Source organism: Mus caroli, unplaced genomic scaffold (assembly GCF_978045245.1).
Source record: "Mus caroli unplaced genomic scaffold, Mus_caroli_1 scaffold_7, whole genome shotgun sequence".
In the NCBI taxonomy this organism is placed as follows: Eukaryota; Metazoa; Chordata; class Mammalia; order Rodentia; family Muridae; genus Mus; species Mus caroli.
Window position 1 is genome coordinate 22,233,269 of NW_028227262.1, and position 20,760 is coordinate 22,254,028.

The 20,760-nt window shown below is 45.4% G+C and overlaps 1 protein-coding gene across 4 annotated transcripts in view; it reads left to right on the forward strand.

Moving 5' to 3' along the window:
* Positions 1-20,760, forward strand: part of Dyrk4 (dual specificity tyrosine phosphorylation regulated kinase 4) — a 42,298-nt gene that overhangs the window by 4,600 nt on the left and 16,938 nt on the right. For 2 of the 4 annotated variants that reach the window (XM_021164972.2, XM_021164973.2), the window contains exons 2-6: positions 807-900; positions 13,370-13,450; positions 14,198-14,314; positions 15,742-15,880; positions 18,476-18,639. In XM_021164972.2, the coding sequence (XP_021020631.1) occupies positions 807-900; positions 13,370-13,450; positions 14,198-14,314; positions 15,742-15,880; positions 18,476-18,639 (595 nt within the window). Of the gene's footprint in view, positions 1-806; positions 901-9,628; positions 9,860-13,369; positions 13,451-14,197; positions 14,315-15,741; positions 15,881-18,475; positions 18,640-20,760 lie in introns of those variants that run through there. The other 2 variants (XM_085839873.1, XM_085839874.1) reach the window with 1 other exon arrangement.

The window sequence follows — 20,760 nt, forward strand, 5'->3', positions numbered from 1 at the left end:
CTTTGACTCGCTTTCCACAAATCTGTTTAGATTCTATAACCATATACAAGTCTTTTTCCTCATCTTGCAACAAGTTAATTAGTTATGAAATTGTGCTCTGAATGAGGCAGGCACAAAAAATAGTGACAGGCATCAGGTATAGCTCTCTCTTTCTGTAGGCATGAAATCAGTAGCAGCCTACTGTATGCATGATGTAGCCATACTGTGTGTATGACAATGAGGTTGGTTTTGCAGGCAGCTGGGGAAATGGACTCCAGGCTGGCTGTTGTAGCTGCAGCCACCTAACTTTACCCTCCTGCTCCTTGGCCCCTTGGCCCCTTGGCCCCTTGGCCCCTTGGCCCCTTGGCCCCTTGGCCCCTTGGCCCCTTGGCCCCTTGGCCCCTTGGCTCCTTGGCTCCTGCCTCTCCCTCTGTAGTCCTGTCTTTCCTGAACCCAAGAAGGGATGCAAGAGAAGCTGAGCTTGCCCTTGCTGTAGGCTGCCCCTGCTTTCCTCTAAACTCCTTTGCTTTCATTCATCCCCAAGTATGTTGGACTTTATTTGTATTTTACCCATGTTGCCACTTTGCTATTGTATTATCACCACCACCATCATCATCATCACCAGCATCACTACCAACATCAGCACCAACACCAACTCCTCCACCACCACCACCACCTTTGAGACAGGATCTAATTATGTAGCTCAGGGTAGCCTTGAACTTGAGATCATCAGTGCTGGTATTATAGGCATATACCTCCATGCCTAGAGCCAACTTTATTCTCTCTCTCTCTCTCTCTCTCTCTCTCTCTCTCTCTCTCTCTCTCAGGACTTCAATGGATACAAACAAGGCAAGGAAACGCAGTTTGACAACCTTCCCAGTTTTGAAAGCAAGGAAGAAGCAGAGTTTTACCTCTGTGAAGGTAAGCGCATCATCGGGGCACACGGGAGGAGCTGAGAGGTCTCCAGGAAGATGTGGAGAGCCCTGGACCCAGGGCGACTCTCCCACCTGAGCACGTACTGAGGGGGAAAGTATGGGGCATCCAGATGCTGCTGACCCCTTCCAGGGCTGGTTTTACCAGTGAAAGCTCCCTGGAAGCGCTCACCCAGACCTAGGCAGAGATTTGTCTCCTGGGTGGTTCTGAATCCCATCAAGTTGACAGTCAGGATTACCCATCATGGTGGACTCAAAGGAGAAAGCAGCCAACCTTGTGAGGCCTGCATTAAACAGGTGACTAGCATTGGAGAAGCTGCTGGACGAATGACTTCTCCACAGTTCCTGCGTCTCCTTTCTGTCTACCTGAGACTACCTCAGACTATCCTGTTGTCGTTCACAATAAATGTTCAAGATCATTTCCAGAAAATATGTTCTTTTTCCTGACAAAAACATAATTGCTCTTTTTTTTTTTTTTTTTTTTTTTTGGTCCTTTCAGCCTCAAAACCTAATGAAAGGCACAGCATAGAAATTAGGCCAGGATGTAGTAACCATGTTTACCATCTGTGAACCAAATAAAGGGGAGATTTTTTTTCAATCTAGTACCACTTAGGCTGTTCAAAATATTCCACTGTTTAGGATCTTTTCAAAGAATGTTTTGCAGAAAGCTTGGGCACAAATCATTCAGCTATGAAACCCTGCATCTGTGGTCAGAGGCTCCAGAGTTAGCAGCCTCTGTGACGGCTCCAGAGGTTACTTGCCACCTCCCTAGATCTAGGATTCCATGTCACCTTCTCTGAGTAGTGTTTTTGGTTGAGTTTCCCAGCACCCCAAGATTATAATTCACAAAATGGATCCAGCCAGGTTTGTTGGCACAAGCCTATATTACCAGTGACTGGAAGAGACTTTGGGCTTGTATTTTTTAATAATGCTGAGACTATTAAGTCTTAGGGAGCTCTGGGCAATGGACTGGATGCATTTTTGCATTACTAGATGGGAATGAGCAACTGAGGGACAGGGACAGTTTGAGGGGACACATGAGTATCAAATCAATGAGAGCTAGGCGTGCCCTAAATAACACTCACTGCCACCTCACTGGCTTACGAAGCCCATGGTAAGTTTCAGAAGCACACGTTGGGCACATCTGTGAGAGAGTCCAGAGAGAATGAACTAAAATGGAAAACCCCTTCCTGAATGTGGGCAGCCCCATCCCACAGGCTAGGTGCCAGCCTGCAATTGAAGGGATGGAGAAAGCCTTCATTTCTCTCTGAGCCCACTCTCAGCAGCCATCATGTGGCTTGCTCTGCTGTGTCCCTTGGGCCACATGTACTAAAACCTCTGAATTCATGAGCTAAACAGACCTTTCCCCCTTTAAGTTATGCCAGTGACAGAGAAACAGTGAACACAAGGTGCTTTGCACCCTGGAGTGTTTTAAGTTTCTTGAACTTGCCTTGGTTGATGAGAACAAGAGGCAAGTGTGCTCCTCATTTCACAGATGGCAAAGCTGATGACAAATGAGGATACCCAGCTTGGGGGAGGGGGGAGACGGAGAGTGCAAGGAAGAAGTCAAATCTGCAGTCTTGATTGCACTGTTCTTTGCCTCTGAGTTAAGAGGCATCTGTTAAATGTTGCTTTATAACGTCCTTTATGTAAGCAAAACAATGTGATGAGCTGGGCGTAGTGGTGCTTGCTTAGAGGTGGAAGCAGGAGAGTCAGGAGTTCTGGGGCGTTCTCAGCGAAGCAGTGAGTTCTAAGCCGACCTGCACTATTATGAAATCTTGTCTCAAACAGAAAGAAAGAAAGAAAGAAAGAAAGAAAGAAAGAAAGAAAGAAAGAAAGAAAGAAAGAAAGAAAGAAAGAAAGAAAAGAAAGGAAGGAAGGAAGGAAGGAAGGAAGGAAGGAAGGAAGGAAGGAAGAAAAAGAAAGATAATGAAATTTCAAGGGAAGCAAATTACATGACAGTTATTCCAAGAAACTTTTGAACAACTAAAAGAAAAGCAGAAATTTCTTCACACTGCCCTCTACAGTCACTTCTGTCAGGTGGAAGGAGACTGAGGAAGACGCCTGACATTGAAATTTGGCTTCCACACGTGTGTTCATGAGCACATGCACACACACACACACACACACACACACACACACACACACAAAAACCAAAACAAAGAGCTGGAGAAATGAGTCAAGCACACCTCCTGGCCTTCAGAGGGGGCAGGAGTTCAGCTCCTAGGATCCACGTTAAGTGGTTCACAACTGCCGATAATTATGGCTCCAAGAGGATCTGACACTTCTCCACACACACCTGTACACATGTGTACATACACAATCCATATAGTTAAAATAAAAAAACTATTTAAAATGTGATATTTTAAAAAATCGTCAGACATGGTGGTTAGAGATGGCTCAGCAATTAAGAGCACTGACTGCTCTTCCAGAAGACCTGGGTTCAATTCCTAGCACCTACGTACCAGCTCATAACTCTGCAATTTGAGTTCCAGGGACTCCAACCCTTTTCCTGGCTTCCATGAGCACTGCACACATGTGGTGCACAGACATACATGCAGGCAAAGCACCCATATACATTAAAATGAAATATTAAAAACAAGTTAGGAATGCTTTGATTAGATTGAGAGAGTATTTTTAAAAATTGACTGGGCTTGTTGACCCATGCCTGTAATCTCAGCACTTGGGGTGAAGGCAGAGGGACCTGCCTACAAGGACATCCTCAGCTACAGTGAGGTTAAGGCCATGGGATCCTATCTCACCTGTATTGAGACAGCATTGGACAATAGAGGTTGGTCCTTTAGCAAGAGGGGATTCCACGGTGTTGCCATTCTTCTCTAAAACAGGGGAAAGTTCTGCATTAGCTTCTCTGGAATGCAGGTATGGACACTGGATGTCACTCCTGCCAGCCTGTAGCTGGAGCTTGCCTGGCGTTTCTGAGTCTTTAGTATAGTTGGCTTATGAGACTTGAGGAGCACTAGGACCCCAATGAGTCAAGTCATGGTCATGAGGGAGAGCAGTCCAAGCAAGGATGTTCTGTTCATTTACAACATGATTTTAGAATTTTCCCGAAAGCTCATAGATAGATGTGATGAAGTTTGTCTAGAATTGTGCTAGATAAACAATTTCTGCTGTTAACATCAGAAGCACAGGGCCTTGTCAGGCTGCTGCTTTTCTTAAGTCCCTTAACCCAGTACATGACTGTCACTTCCTTGGGCCTTCCCTCCCCATCTTTGTTTGCTTGTGTATTGTCTATCCTATGCTCTAAAGTGGGACCGCCCAATATGTCACTACTGACCATCTGAAGCTGTGGAACTCTGGATAACCCATATGGAGATGTGAAGTCCATGGTCTGTTTCAAAGACCTGGTCTCCCCTCAAAAAGGAACATAGAATATCTTTTTTTAAAAATAGGTGGATTTTATAGCAGGTTAATGAATGCATCAAGAAAAGTCGTGCGATAGTTTTATGTTGATTCATTTAAAATAATGGTGTTTCTCTTTACTTCTGCCAATGTGGCTATTTAGAAAGTACTGCACTTATTTGTTCCACCTGCTTCACGAGGGACACTTGACAGGCAGCAGAGGTTTCCTGTGTCAGGATACTCCCTAGCACAGACTGGCACTTGGAGTATATTCGCTCACCCATGTCCCCTACAGTTATTTACTGACTCTTCATATTTGACATCGTTCTAAGGATGGGCATATTTTTAAAAGGTACTGTGACTCATGCCTACAATCCCAGCACTCTGGAAGCTGGGTTAGGAGTACAGCCTCCATTCTGAGGCCAGCCTGGACTATGTGGTGGGTTCTAGGTCAGCATAGGCTACAGAATAAAACACCCTTAAGAACAAAGAAACAACAAAAGCCACAGGCTGAAAAGTAAAACAGACCAGCAAGCTCTTATGATTTTTAATCCCAAGACCCCTCAGATAAAGGCCAGGGGTCTGGTCAAAGTTAAATGCTGAGTGTGGTAGAGATGACCTGGGGCAGTGGATAGACTTGAGCATCATACAGCAAAGCTAGACCTGTCTGACAAACGACACCTTGGCTTTGTACTCTATGACTTTGACTGGCATTTCCAACCATTGCAGCAGTCAAGGTTTGGATTGGTGTTTTCCTTCAGCCTTTTTGGCTGAAGAGATGGAATGAGCCATACCATCAACTTTGGCTGCACATCTAGACCTGCCTGGGGAAATTTTCTAGACCACTGAAGTCTCTCAGAGTTACTGATGCTTTGTTTAAGGAAAAGTTCTTCTTGTGCTGGGAGATGGTTTGCCAACTAAGAGCATTGAATGCTATGCAGAGGACCCAAGTTTATTCTGCCTGTAACTCTCAAGCTCCAGGGCATCCGGCACCTCTGTCCTCTACCAGTGCATTCGTGCAGCACACGTGCACACACAGACACACACAGACACACACACACACACCATCACCATCACCACCACCACCATCATCAAAAACTAAAATAAAAATGTAAATAAAAATAAAATGCTCTGGGGCCGGAGAGATGGCTCAGTGGTTAAGAGTACTGGCCGATCTTCCAAAGGACCTGGTTCAATTTCCAGCACCCACGGGGCAGCCCATTCCTACTTGTAACTACAGTTTTGAGGGCTCCTACACCATCACACAGACATACATTCAGGCAAAATAGCAATATACATAAAATAAAAATAGAGTATTTTAAAAATAAAATAAATTTAAAAATTTTAAAGTTCACTTCTATTAGGTAGGCACAAATACCCACTTACATGCCAGGTGTGGTGGCTCACACCTGTAATTCTAACACTTGGTAGTTGAAAACAGAAGGGTCAGAAATTCAAGGTCATCCTCAGCTACAGCAGGAGTTCAAAGCCAGCCTGGACTGCATGAAACCCTGTCTCCAAAACAAATGGGGCTGGGGAGATGGCTCAGCAGTTAAGAGCACTGACTGCTCTTGGAGAGGCCCTGAGTTCAATTCCCAGTAATCACATGGTGGCCCACAACCATCTGTAATGGGATATGATGCCCTCTTATGGTGTGTCTGAAGACAGTGACACTGTACTCATATACATACATAAGTATATATAAATGTATATTACCTGTGAGATGAGGGTGTTAGCTGTTTCTTGTGACATGGCAGACAGTATTAAAGAGTGGTATGGATTAGTTAATGAGGTATTGATGAGAGCATGAAGTCTCTGGCTGGCAGATCCTGAACATATACGCCCTCCCTCTCTGTTCAATAGAAAGCAGTTTCTTGTGAGAGACAGGAACTGAATCTCACGCAGTAGAAGGAAGTACCCCAGACTTTCCATTTCTGTCTGTCTGTGTCTCATCACCATTCTACATCCAAAGAGCCCAAGAGAAATAAAAACAAAAACAAAACAAAACACCGAACCAACCACCTTCTGCTGCAAAGAGTTGGAAATCCCAATCAAAACTGAGTGGAGCACAGAGCCAAGGTTGTGCCTGTCAGTTGGGTCTAACTTGGTTGTGTGGCACAGTGATATCTAGGTCATCCATGCAGAGTTCAAATGCAAACGAAAGGTTCAGGGGAAGAACTTGCCGTGGTCACAGAACATTTAAAATAAAGGCATCCACTAGAGTGGCATGGCGGTGAATGCGAGGTCTAGTCTGCTCTCCGGTGGTACCTCTGTGGAGACTTAGCATCCTGGAGGAGAACACTTACGTTGTCCCCCCCCCCTCTCCCCAGGGCCCCACTCTTCCTCCTGAGATCTACATGGTGAGTACCCATTCCTTCTTCCTCTGCCTTCACTCCCACCGCCGCCCCACTTTGCAGAGAGGAGAACAAAGGTTTGAGATAACCATCAGTTGCTGCGAAAGGGCTGTTAATACAAGCTGGCCTCAGAGAGCACCTCAGTGCTGGGACTCAGCAGAGCAAGAGGACGTCACATCTAGGATGGGAAACATCATGTGTGACAGGGAGGATAATGAGACGTTAGAAAGGCAATGTGGCTTCGGCTTCTCTTGTTTTCTCTTTACATCTGTGTTGAGGTAATCTTCCCCATTTCACAGAGGAGGAAACTGAGCCCCCCCCCCCCAAGAGACTAAACAAGGTATCTAAAGCTGGCCTGCTAATAAAAGCTGAAATCAGGACTGGAGATTTATTCTGTAATTCGTGGATGCTTTTCAAAACTGATTGCCGTTATAATGCCTATTAAAGTCTATTCTAAAATGTTTGTAGATGATAAAGAACAATAAACAATGACCCTCCAGTGCACACAGCACAGCAAGAAGTCCCCTGAGTGTCACTTCCCATGTCATGTTCATTGCCCCCTCTGCCATCATCATTCTCTTAAGTCTTGCATTGCTCTCCTGTGTGTGCTGCTCTGAGCATGCTCATGGATGTCCCCTGTCAAAACTGTGGTCATGTTTCTAGACTATCCAGGATTGAGCATACTAGATGATGATATTTGAGGATTCTGAACTTAAACAGATATTGCAAATTGTCTCCCAACTCTGGTATCAATGTGCATTGCCCAGCAATGTACACAAGTTTCACCTTCTTGCCATTTGGGTCAGTTCATCCTGAGGGTGTTTCATCCGCCCACTTTGTAGCTCTAAGTGGCATTTCGACTGTTTCCAACTTGCACTTAGATGGTTGTATTAATGAGGCTGAACTTCCTGTCATCTGTTCATTGGCCTTTTGTGTCCTTTTCTGCAAGGGGTCATCTTGTGACTTATTCTGTAAAGAGTTTTTCTGTGGTGTCACCTTTTCCTTATCAAGTATAGGATGTTTTAAAACATATGCTGTCCTCTAGCCCTTTGCCAAGTGGCCTTTACAAGGTTTTTTACTTGGATGTTTTCACATACTGAATACATCAGTTTTGGATCTATGGGAAATGAAGAAGGTCAAAACTCCCCCATTATATGTCAAGGTCTTCCTATTGTTGGCATCTATGGATCTATGGTAGTGTGTAGTTGTAGAAGCAATTGATGAAGCAATCCTGGTAAGTAATTATCAACCAAAGGCCATAGTTTATGCGTGACTTTGCCCTTTGTCTTGTGCAGAAATTTTGACAGCGCATAATGTCATGTATATTTATGATCATAGTATCACACAGGATAGATTCATCGGCCTGGAAGCTCCCCATTCTCCCCCTATTTGTCTGTATCTCCTCTCCTAGGACATCTCTAAGTCACCGATTTTTCTATGCCAATTGTTTCCCCTTTTCCAGAATATCACATAGTTAGGATCCTAGCTAGCATGCAGCCTCTCTAAATGGATTCTTCGGTTGTCAGTAAAAGTGCTTCTCGGTTTGTGACTTGGTGACATTTCCCTTTGTTGATAATTAACATGGCATTTCATGGATGTAACAGCTTGCTTATTCACCAACCAAAGGACTCTTGCTTGTTTTTATTGCTTACCAGTTATGAATCGTGCTGCTGTGGAGCACGCATGCGCACCTTTTAATGTACATAGACCAATTCATTTGAGTGAATAGCAAGAGTGTGATTGGCCAATTGTAGGTTAAGGCTACAGTGCACTGTTTTCAAATGCAGCCAGACTGTCTGCCAGAGTGGCGTTAGCCATCTGTGCCAGAAGGGCATCATTTTTGTCTCACAGCACTGAGGATGCTGGGAATCAAACCTGCGTTTTCTGAAAGTGCTTTTACCTGCTTCAGCCTCCTGAACTTAATTTTAATTTGATAACTTCAAAGGAGAAGGAGTTTGTATTCTTATTGCTCGGTTTTGTAGCAGACTAGGATGAAGTCAGAAGAGGTAGCAGGGACTCTGTAAAAAGGTATCTGAGGGCTTAAGTTCCAGGCTCAAGTTTGCCCCAGTGTGTGTGTGTGTTTGGCAGGGTGCCCCGTTGGGGATTACCTTGGACAACTTATTTGGATAATCTTGGCTTCTCTTTATCCACTTGTAAAACAAGGCTATTCTGCAACAGATTCCTCAGATTGACCCTTGCACCACGATGATCCAAGCTCCAGAAATGAAGTCATAAGGAGATGTGCCTTCCCCAATTCCAGTCACTAAGAGAAGTAGGAAATGACTCCAGGTCTCTGGGCTTCCAGACTTGGCTTCCTGCTCTTCTCTCATGTGTGGCCCCGGGGCTAGTGTGCAGGTCCCTTGGGAGGACACTGCCTCCATGACGTGAGGAGCTGCTGTTCCCCTGTGGAAGGTCATGCTCATTCCCTTAATGGGTCTCCAGAGTCCCTCCTTGCCAGGGGGGCGGGCAGAAGACAGTTCCTTCCTGCCTAGGCATTCTGAGCTTCCCAGGCACAGCAAGGAGCTTTCAGCATGGACTCTTAGCTGGAAGTGACAGGCAGACAGAAACCTTGATTCGCTGAGGTCTGCAGCTAGTCCCTCAGCTGGGCTGCAGGATCAAGGTGCCTTCCCCTTTCCCAGCTCTTAGTCTGGCTTGGTTGAGCCTCGTCATCCATTTAAATTGTGTTCTGTATCAATTCCCTAAGGATTTCTCTTCTCGATCATCATCACACCCCCTCCTTATGTTAAGTATTTGTTTTGAACTCTGGGTTTTCTGGCCTTTGGGAGAGGATTGTGGGACCTGCAGGGAGGAATCTGTGAGCTGATGGGAGACAACCTAGGACTCATCTGCCTGCCAGACTCACCCAAGCTCTGGGGATTTTTTTTTTCTGACGGGGGGGGGGGGGTAGGGGGAGGGGGAGGGTTGGAGGAGGAGGAAGGGGAGGAGAAAGAGGAGGAAGAGGAGGAGGAGAAGGTAGATGAGGAAGAAGAAGGAGGAGGAGGGTGAAGAGAAGGAGGAGGAGGACTAGGACAAGGAGGAGGAGGAGGAGCCATTTGAGGAAAAAGAGAAACAACCTGTGAGGAATGACGAAGGCAGGGCTGTTTGATGGTGCCCTTCTGAACAAGCTAGGTAGCCCAGGGGCAGGGGACCAGGGAACCTGACGCCTGCCTAGAGCCTATGTGCTTTCTTCTCCAGACTTCACAGATGAGGACGTCCAAGGCTCAGTCGGAGGTAATAAGACTAGGAGATGCATCTTGGGATCCTGTTAGGACTAGCTCTAAATGCAGAAGACAGCCATTGTCCTTTAGCTCCCCGAGGGAGGCATGGGACATAGGTTCCCCTGTGACCCTTGTAAACTGCACAGACCATTTCATCTGAGGTGGGAGAGGGTGTGCATGTTCACTTGGGACTTAGAGTGATAAATTGTGACAGAAAGTCGTTGATGGAGGACACTGGGGTCATACTGAGGATTTCACCCATCTGTGTGCTTTGTGTGGTCCTGGGGATTCTATTCTTCTATACTCCTTCTTCATTCCGGCAAATAGGTCTCTGAGGAATGGACACTTCCCTGTTTGGGCTTTTCTGGAGTTGGTTTCCTAACATGGACCACTGTTTTCTAGTCCCTCAGCCCCTTCAACTACATTCAGTGGAGATTCGCTAACTGAGAACAAAGCAATGAGGGCCCTAGAAAGTGCACTGCCTGCGAGGAGAATTTTGTTTTCCATCATGGCTGTGGGAAAACACAACCGCTTCCTCTTGTCCCTTGGGAATGCAAGGCAGAATGAGGTGTGAGGAGACATTGAGCCTCTTGAGGAAGTCGCTGGAAAAAATGGTCTGCAAGTCTATAATCTGGTCCAACACAGCACTTTCTGAGGCCCCCCTTCTCTGAGTGTGTGTGTGTGTGTGTGTGTGTGCAGAGACACAGAAGCAACCATTTGGAGGAGTAGCTTCATCAAACCTGAGGTGGCTCGAACCTTGGCTATGAGCTGCCTTTTCCCTCTATCCTAGACTGCTTCACAAAGGCACACTGTCCATGAGAGAGGCTTGGAAGCGTTGCTGTATTTAGATCAGTCTGGCCTCAGGAATGCTTGCTTTTTCCCTTGCAGTGTTATTCACTACTCTTTACTTTCTCTGTCTAGAAATTAGTTCTTGCCCTGGTCCATCATAGAATCTGCCATTTGTCCTCTTATGTGTTATGAGTATGTGGTTTCTAAGCATGCTTCTTTCTACTGGGCTGTTAATTTCTCTTAAGTTTTCTCAGGGACAGAGGAAGTGTGGGGGGGGGGGAGGGGGAGAGAGAGAGAGAATCTATGTATCTATGTATCTATACCTGTACTGAATACCTGTACTGAAGTATTTCTGTGTAGCCATCTGTACATATGTTAAGTTAAACATGAGTTCTTCTGTATCCAATCCTAGTCAACTATAATGTGATGGTGGTGCTGATGAAGCCTCACTGGTCTGTAAGTCTCCATCCCAATGGGAAGGAACCTGCCATCTTTCCAGTAACAGTGCATATGTTTGGCAGAATCTGACCTTATTTCTCTGAAGATTTATTTTATTCTTTTCTTGAGTTAAACATTATGATCCTTTAAGTCCTTGGCAGCTGCTGCTGCTGCTGTTTCTTCTTCTTCTCCTTCTCCTTCCTCTTCCTCTTCCTCTTCCTCCTCCTCCTCCTCCTCTTCCTCCTCCTCTTCTTTATCCGGTCTGTGTTCATAGCTTTTTCAGTTTCATGGAAAATGAGCAAGATCACTCTGGGCTCTTCCCAGCCAAGGGAAAGAAGTCCCAGCTGGCAGTGTCAGTGTGTGCAAGGTACCAGTCTCTGCATGTTACACACTGTTGCACACATCTCTTTAGTCCTCACGACAGCACTGTGAGAATTTTACTGATACTGTTTCCTTCCATACTCCGTGAGGAACGACTGATAACTGTCCAAGTTTGGTGATAAGTGGAGTTGTCAAATTAAGAACTGTCACCAGACCTGCTTGTGTCTGCCTGTAATCCTAGTGTAAAAATACAAACGAGGGAGGGTGGGGGAGGGAGGTAATTTCCAAGTCTTCGTGTCCATGAGCGTTGTTTTATTCCATATCACTACTAAAGAAACTCTGCACATACAATATAAACTGGCAGTGGGCCATTGTTGCCCATAGGATAGCGACCAGGTTTCTTAGCTTAACTTTCAATGCCTCGCACAATCAGCCCCAAGCTGCAGACAACACAGTATGGCAGTAGAGATCCCTGGTACATGCCAGAAATGATGGCTTCATTCGATAGCACGCTTTCCTCCCTCTCAACCACCATGGCTTGCAACTCTCTCTGCTCCCAGGATTGTAGTTCTTACCCTGACAGCTCCCTTTGTGATGACACTCATTGTCATGCCCTTTAATAGTCTAAGATGCATATTGTTAATATAATTATTGTTAATTTGCCAGTCTCTCTGTCACGTTATCAAGGCCAGCTTGTTGATATTGGTGACCATTTATGTGTTTTAATTCCCCCAAACACACTTAATGAGGATCCTTTGAGATTTAAAATTAATTTGTGATATTTCTCCAGACACCATGGCCCACTCAACAGACAGGCAAATCCTGAATTTCTCTCACATTAGCAAATTAGCCAATGTTGTCTAAGACCACACCATTCCCCACATACCTCCTTTCCTTCAGTCCTCTGCTGAAGTCTAGGAGATCACAGTTGACTATTGAAACAGTCCCCATCAGTACAGCTCTGAGGAGGGCCTAGCCAGAGGATAATAAATTCAAGTATTGTACCCAATTGCCAAATTTTAGAGAGGTGGTTCTGTCTCTATATTATTTTCTACTTAAATTTTAATCCTATCTCTAATAATAACAACCACAGAATTCAGGTTCACTGTTCTGCTTATAATGGGATCATGGAATGGATGCTCAGACTCTTTATCTACACAGTAGCACGCAGTGAGTCCCAAGTACTTCCACGGTGGGCATGTTCCACCCTCGATGCATGCTAAGCCAGGATTTGATATTTTTCTCCCATCCCTTTATAAGTGTGAACTCTCTTCTTATCAGATCATGGGCATTAAGGCTGGTCACTTAGATCCTAGCAGGTTCCACTAAGGTATCTTTCAGCACATTGATGGTAAAGTTCTGGGCGAGATTATAAGTGTTTTATTGTCTAATGAGCAAGAACAGCTTGGATTTTACTCCTTCCATGTCCAGGGATTCTAGACAATATTTTGTTGATGAAAAAGCTATACTGATGGCTTTGTTTTTGAGATAAGATCTTGCTTTATAGTTAGGCTGTCCCGGAATTCACAACACTCCTGTCTCAGTTATCCACATGTTGGAACTACAAGCAAATATCTCCCCACTTGGTCTTACACAAGTTTCTTTCTTTTCTTTTTTCTTTTTTAATCATAGGCTAAATCAGTCTGTGATCCACCCTTCTGGAAAGAACGTTTGTTTGGATTGCAATTAGTTCATTCATTCATTGAGTACTTCAATCATACATTCACTGAGTACTTCATACATTCATTGAGTACTTCACTCATACATTCACTGAGTACTTCATTCATACATTCATTGAGTACTTCATTCATACATTCACTGAGTACTTCTCTTAGCTTCTCTGGATTTGTTGTAACTTTCAAGTTAGGAGAATTAGTTTCAAGGCTACTTTATCATAATGGAAAAAAAAAAAGTTCACATGGCTTGGGATGAAAGCAGCCAAGTTTTATTTCAGTTCTCTTCCACCTTACCCCAGGTTGAGAGTAAGCCTTTGGGTCACCTCCAGAAGCCATCCTCCAAGAACAAGAAGCTGAGAGTGAACCGATGTCCACAAAAGGTAGGGGGGTGATGGCTAGTACCCTTTCTCTAAGAAAGGGTGAAGGTTATCGGATGGTTGGGATAGTTTAGCAGGCCATTTTGTTTAACAACAACCACACTATAATTATGGCTATGTATTGACAGATGAACTCTCTACCAATCAACACATAAACCAATCAATGCAAGATAATAGGGATTAAATTATAGTGTATCCATAGAGAAGATTGGGGTTTGTGTTGCATACATACATGCAGGAATGTGGAGGAAGTTCTCCACATTTTCAGTGCATTGTATGAAAGTCAGACAAACGCTTAATTTGGGAGACACATTGAAGCATACTATTTCTTAACTGGGGGGTTGGAGGGGAACATTCTGGCAGGAGATGGGGTTTTTGGGTCTCCAGTATTGCAATGGTGCTAATACTGACTAGCACTTTTGGAACATTTTACATATATTTTCTCATAAAACGCTTTAAGAGGTAGCTCCTGCCTCATTTTGTTACTGTGGTAGCAGTGAAATAAATGAAGCTTAGAAAGTCAATGGGACCTACCGGAGGTTTACAGTTCATTAGTATTACCACTAATAGTAGTAGGATTCCAACCCACAGCCTACCTGGTAGACTGAAGACTTGGATCTCTGGAATCTGCTTGTCCTTATGAACCTAGGTTAGGTGCCACGTTGCTGTGGAGTTAAGGAGAGAGGAGATAACCGAGAATATGCTTCCTTCCTGGGATGTCTGTAAGCTGTTCACTTTCCCCTTCTGTAGATTCCAAGTACCAGTAACACGGCGTTCCCTTTTGTGGACACAAAGGGGAAGAGGAACACATTTAACTTCCCCCAGATTGGCAACAAAGTCCCATCAAAGGGGCCCATGCAGTACCAGGTGAGTAAGACCGTGGGCATGCCCTTGGGCAAGCAGTCTCAAGGCCTGAGCTCACTGTAGTACCAGCTCTCTGGAGGTTGAGTTCTAGCTCTCTTCTCATGCCTTACAAAGAGTGAGCACTTGAATGAATGTGCCTTGGCTTTCTTTTTTTGTTGTGGTTTTGTTTTTCGAGACAGGGTTTCTCTGTATAGCCCTGGCTGTCCTGGAACTCACTTTGTAGACCAGGCTGGCCTCGAACTCAGAAATCTGCCTGCCTCTGCCTCCCGAGTGCTGGGATTAAAGGCGTGCGCCACGACACCCGGCTATGCCTTGGCTTTCTTTTCCCTATAAAATGTGTTCTTTGTGGCATCATGAGCATTCATCAAAGAAAGGGGAAAAAAATGAAGTCCACACTGTATAAATGGTAGAGCCAGTCAAAAGATTTTCTTCCAATATTCTCTCCTAAAAAAAAAAAAATACTGCAATTATGGACAATGTGTGTGGGTATGTGTCGATGAGCCATAGGTGTTCTCGGAATATAGACTGGCATGTCAGAGCCCCTGTAGCTGGGGTCCCAGGCAGATGTGAGTCACCTGGTGTGGGTGCTGGCAATGACAGGTCCTCTGTGAGAGCAAGAGCGGTCTGTACTCCACGCTTCTTCTCCAGCTCCTGTACTACCTTTCCTGTGGAAAGCCCAAATGAGATACTGGGCTAGTACCAAACTGAACGGATGCTAGGCTCACAGCTGAAGCTTCCGGGAGCTAGTAAGTTCTTTAGCTTATTTGGAATTGGCCTGCATTTGTTGTTGTCTCATCGTTGTGGCAACATGTGTGAAAGGAAGGAGGGGGGCTTATGTTGGACTCACAGTTTCACACAGTGAAGGTCTTCATGGTCGGTAAGGCCATGGTGGAAGGAGCATGGGGCAGCTGCTCGCAGTGTGTCTTTGGGCAAGAAGAAGAGAGACAAACACTGCTTGTCAGCTCAGTCTTTCTGTTCAGTCCGGGACAACCCCGAATCCACCATTAATGGTGTTTCCCACATTCGAGGTGGCTTTTCATTCTTCAGTTCTGGGAACCTCTCATAGACAAATCAAGAGACGTGTTTCCGTGGTTACTGTGAACCCAGTCAAGCTGACAATGAAAAGGAAACACCTTATGGCCTCCTCAAGAGTAGCAGTAAAAAACTGTCGCATCTCTCTTTGTGGAGGCATGCCACTGGGTTGTCAACTGCACGCAATGCAGTAGGCCTGTCTTCCAGAGCATCAGATGAGAGCTGGATACTCTCTCTGAGTGAAAGGGTGAGCATCTTACTATCTCTTAACTCATAGCTATTTTCTCCCAGGAGTGGTAGGATAAGATCCTGCCTAGAGGTGGGTCTACTGGGTCAACTCGATGACCTATGACCCCCAAGAGAATTAATCCTTTATTATAACTTATTTCCCTGGACAGGAAATTCAAATTCATAATCAAGTGCTATCCTCTGAACTCAAGACTTCAGAACTACCTTTCAACATTAACGCCAAAGCCCAAGACACCAAGCCACACCCAGAACTACAAAAGAGGCACAAAGTCCCTCTTACAGTGGCAGGTAAGATTTGGGAGCAGTAGCAAAGTAGAGTGATGGTGGTGGGGAGGTAGGTTATAGATGCCCAAACCGTTGAGAGCTGAGCTGGAGTCATCAATTACGACAAAGAAACGAAATGAATGAAGGTAATCCTGTGGCCTCTCACTGGTCTGGCTAAGCACTAAGCTAAGAGTGAGTGAGTACTAGCTCTACTGTGGTTCACTGTTCCCCCATAGAACTGCACAGGGTCAAGGTCAGCTGTGTCAGTGTAGACAGAGGGCACTGTCTCACTATGTTGTATGGACTGGAGTGGGGGTTGGGGAGGGAGAGTTAGAATTAAGGGTGGAATCACTGAACGGTCACAGTCAGGGGTTTTGAAGCTTCCTCTTCCTCAGTCAGGGCCAGGTAGAGGACTCTAGATGGCTTTAGGGAAGGAGGCTGTCTTAGTTAGGGCTTTATTGCTGTGAACAGACACCATGACCCTTCCCTTCCCTTCCCTTCCCTTCCCTTCCCTTCCCTTCCCTTCCCTTCCCTTCCCTTCCCTTCCCTTCCCTTCTCTTTTCTTTTCTTTTCTTTTCTTTTCTGTTTTTCAAGACAGGGTTTCTCTGTGTAGCCCTGGCTGTCCTGGAACTCACTCTGTAGACCAGGCTGGCCTCCAACTCAGAAATCCACCTACCTCTGCCTCCCAAATGTTGGGATTAAAGGCGTGTGTCACCACTGCCCAGCCAGACCAAGGCAACTCTTATAAGGACAACATTATTTTTATTTATTTATTTATTTATTTATTTATTTATTTATTTGGTTTTTCGAGACAGGGTTTCTCTGTGTAGCCCTGGCTGTCCTGGAACTCACTCTGTAAATCAGGCTGGCCTCAAACTCAGAAATACGCCTGCCTCTGCCTCCCGAGTGCTGGGATTAAAGGCATGTGCTACCACGCCCGACTATAAGGACTACATTTAAGTGGGGATGGCATACTGGTTCAGAGGTTTAGTCCAGTATCATCAAGGCAGGAAAATGGCAGCATCCAGGCAGGCATGGTGCAGGCAGAGCTGAGAGTTCTGTATTGTCATATGAAGACTGCTAGTAGACTGCTTCCAGGAAGTGCTCTGATTAAGGAGGGGATGCTGTCCCATGATGCCTGCCAGCTATAGCTTCTGCAGTTATGCCTTGTGGAGCCAGAAAGAGCAGAAGCCAGACTCCTCCCAAGGTGCAGAGACTTGTGGCTTCCTTCCCTCTTAAGACTCAAAGCAAGAGAACACGCCAAGCCCTGATTCTGCCTCTGGGTGGAGAACATCCTGACTGAGCCTCTAGGTGACTGACTGCCTTGTGTTACGTGTAGGAAGGCAGAGGTTCTCACGTGCCACATTTTCCCCTCCCAGTACTTCCTTCTGTAAGTCTTCAGCAAACAGTTTGCAGAACAACTGGGTGCCCCTCCCCAACCTTCTCTCCTGAGAAACCCCCATATAATAAAGGTGACATCACTGGTGCTGGACAGACTGCTCTGAGATTATATGCCTGGCTAATCTCCCAGAGGACCCAGGTTTGATTCCCAGCACCCGCTGACATAGCAGTTTACAACCATCCTTTACTCCAGTTCCAGGGGATCTGATGCCCTCTTCTGACCTCTTCAGGCCCCAGGCACACATGTGGTACACAGACATATATGCAAGCAAAATACATATAACCATATAACATTTTTTTCTACAAATTATTAAAGTTGACTATCATCCACAATTGTACTGGTTGGTTTTGTGTCTACTTGACACAAGCTGGAGTTATCACAGAGAAAGGAGCTTCAGTTGGGGAAGTGCCTTCATGATATCCATCTGTAAAGCATTTTCTCAATTAGTGATCAAGGGGGAAAGGCCCCTTGTGGGTGGGACCATCTCTGGGCTGGTAGTCTTGGTTCTATAAGAGAGCAGGTTGAGCAAGCCAGGGGAGGCAAGCCAGTAAAGAACATCCCTCCATGGCCTCTGCATCAGCTCCTGCTTCCTGACCTGCTTGAGTTCCAGTTCTGACTTCCTTGGTGATGAACAGCAGTATGGAAGTGTAAGCCGAATAAACCCTTTCCTCCCCAACTGCTTCTTAGTCATGATGTTTGTGCAGGAATAGAAACCCTAACTAAGACAACAATATCCCTTCCCTAACACACACACACACACACACACACACACACACACACACACACACCCCTGCTGTGACCTGACCATCTAGCATAGACAGGTTCTTCCCTGTGCCTTGAGCTGCTGGCAGGCTGACTCAGCACAGATAGCACAGATTTGAGTGGGAAGACCTGCCAGGACAGTGCTATATCAGGCGTGTTTGCACTACTAGTCTGGCTCCAGGAAACATCATTTTCAAGTCCTCTCTGTGTGTAGCATGAACAAATAACACCTTCACCTGTCTGCTGTTTCAGTGTGACCCAAGCTGTGGCAGCTCATAGTCTTTGGTTGCTAAACATTTCTTGGCATTTATCCTTTTTAATGCTTCTTTGGGTGAGCCATCCGGTGCGTGGTCCTTGCTGGGAAGATGTTCCATGAACTGGACGGAATCTTTGCGGGCAGGGGGGGGGCAAACACCCCTGAGACTGAACTGAGCTGGTGATGATTCTCACTACAGAGGCCCTAAAGTTCTTTAAGAATCAGCTGTCCCCTTATGAGCAAAGCGAAATCCTGGGCTACTCAGAGCTGTGGTTCCTGGGCCTTGAAGCCAAGAAGCTCAACGTGATTCCAGAGAAGTTCAGCAAGACAAGCTTTGATGATGAGCACGGTTCCTATATGAAGGTGCTGGGTTATGGGAACGCCGTGGGGATGGGGTTATGGGAATGCCTCGGGAATGGGGGCGGGGGGGAGGCAGTTGGGGGTGGGAAAGATTGTACCAGGAGGAAAGCAGAAAGGGGATATTTTGCAGTACTTTGTACGGATGCACTGTGGGATAGGTTCCCAAAAGGATTCTAATGGGTCCTAAAAGAGATGCCATATTTAAAACACACACACACACACAGAGGAAAATATGTGGTTCATTGTACACACCTTCTATTATTTAAATGCTGGGGTAACAGGTTTATATTTGTATGTGGTGTGAACTACTAGAGGCTCCTCACAATAACCCCACCATTTGATGTGGTAGTGGGGACCCCATTAAGAAAGGAGTAAGATGTCACTCTAGTGTTTTCTTTCTTATTCTCTCTCATACAAACCCCATCTGTGGACTCTCTTCCTATTTTATAGTATCAGTCATTTTTACATCAGAAACAAAACAAAACGTTGTGGTCTCAGGTACAAAATATGTAACTTCATTTTGTTTTCCAAATACTGAACCCAACAGCACCTCTTCTATCTCTCTATGGCTCCTCTGCAGTCCAAGGGGTGAAGGCTTCTCCCAGCCTGAACATAGAATCAGAGCAGTGGTCCCTACTTTTGATAATGTGTTAAAGTGATGTTTCATCTGCCATGCTCTGGCTATCTAACTTCTCATTGTAACTTGGTTTTAGAAGATAAGTCTTTGATGGCTTCTTAGAAGTAGTAAATTTTCTTAGTGGCATGTAAGCCCTGCTTCTCAAGCTACTGTGTACACAAACCAACTGGGGATCTTGTTAAAGTAAGGTTGTTACCCAGCAAGGTATGATGGATAAGGGATTTTACAATTATACGCCATACTTGAGCCATCAGCCAGAGCACACTTAGAGGAACAGTCATGGAGTTTCCGGTACAGACTCCATGAGAGACCAGGTTCTCAACCATTTTATGACTTCTGTTGGAAGTTTGATAAAAGCATGGGTCCTCATTCCTCACCCCCAGCCCTAAAGTAATGTGCATATACACAAAGGTCCAGGGATTAATGGGTCCTTGCTTACAAATCATGGATACAACTTTCCCCAGACACCATCACCCACTTCTTCCCTAATCTTTCAAGCTCCCTGTGAAGGAATTAGCCATGAGCTTAGAGAATGCACTGGATCTCAGTCAAGTCTTAGAGTCTCTTTTTGGATGTGGTAGTAGGGACGGGGTTATTAATGGGTGCTCTCTATAGGCTCCAACCTGTATCTTTATTTCATTTACACACACACACACACTCCCATGTTGATGAAATTGTACATACTTAAATTCATGGTGCTGATTCCTCCTGTATGAATAGAACCACCACCGTGTACGCATTCACAAAGCACGTCATGAAATCCATGGCAACACTCATCCTCTGTCCTCCCAGACTCGTAAGTTCCACACTAGAAACGAGAAATTCACACAGCTGGAGGACCTCAGACACCAGCTATTCTGCATCCGGTGCCTTTAAAGATTAGGGTACTTTATCTCAGAGTGAGCAAGTGGCTTGTCTGAAGCCCTTGAGCTCAAGTCTTCAACCGACAACTTCATCTGGCTTTGACTGAATGCCTGCTTTCTGCTTTCCTATAGAGACTTGGAGGATGATTCTGTCTTTGCGAAGATACTTTTTCTTCTTAGCCAAAAAAGGCCCAAATTTTACTTTCTCAGGACAGAATTAAATCTATATAAATGGAGGAGGAGATTTCTAGTCAAGAAATGGCAAAGCAGACAGCAAACTTCCTCATCTATACTTAATGGTATATATAGCAAGGGTCAGAGTGGAGCTAATCCTATTTCTGCTGTAGGTCCTAATCATACAGAAACACAAGTGTCCCTCAAAGAACACTCCATGCTCCTTACACTATGAGACAGGGATTCAGCCTTGTGGGACACTTCCTGGTACCATATGTGTGGTCTGGGATCCAAACAGCCTAACTATTTATGAGGTGGTAAGTTGAGAGCAGGAGTTCAGAACCACTGTCCTTCCAAGAGTGGGCCAGGATCTGGGTAGTGGGATCTAGGGGCCCTCGGATAGGGTGAATCCAAGAGCTCACCATTCTGTCCCTCACTGCTGGCCTGACT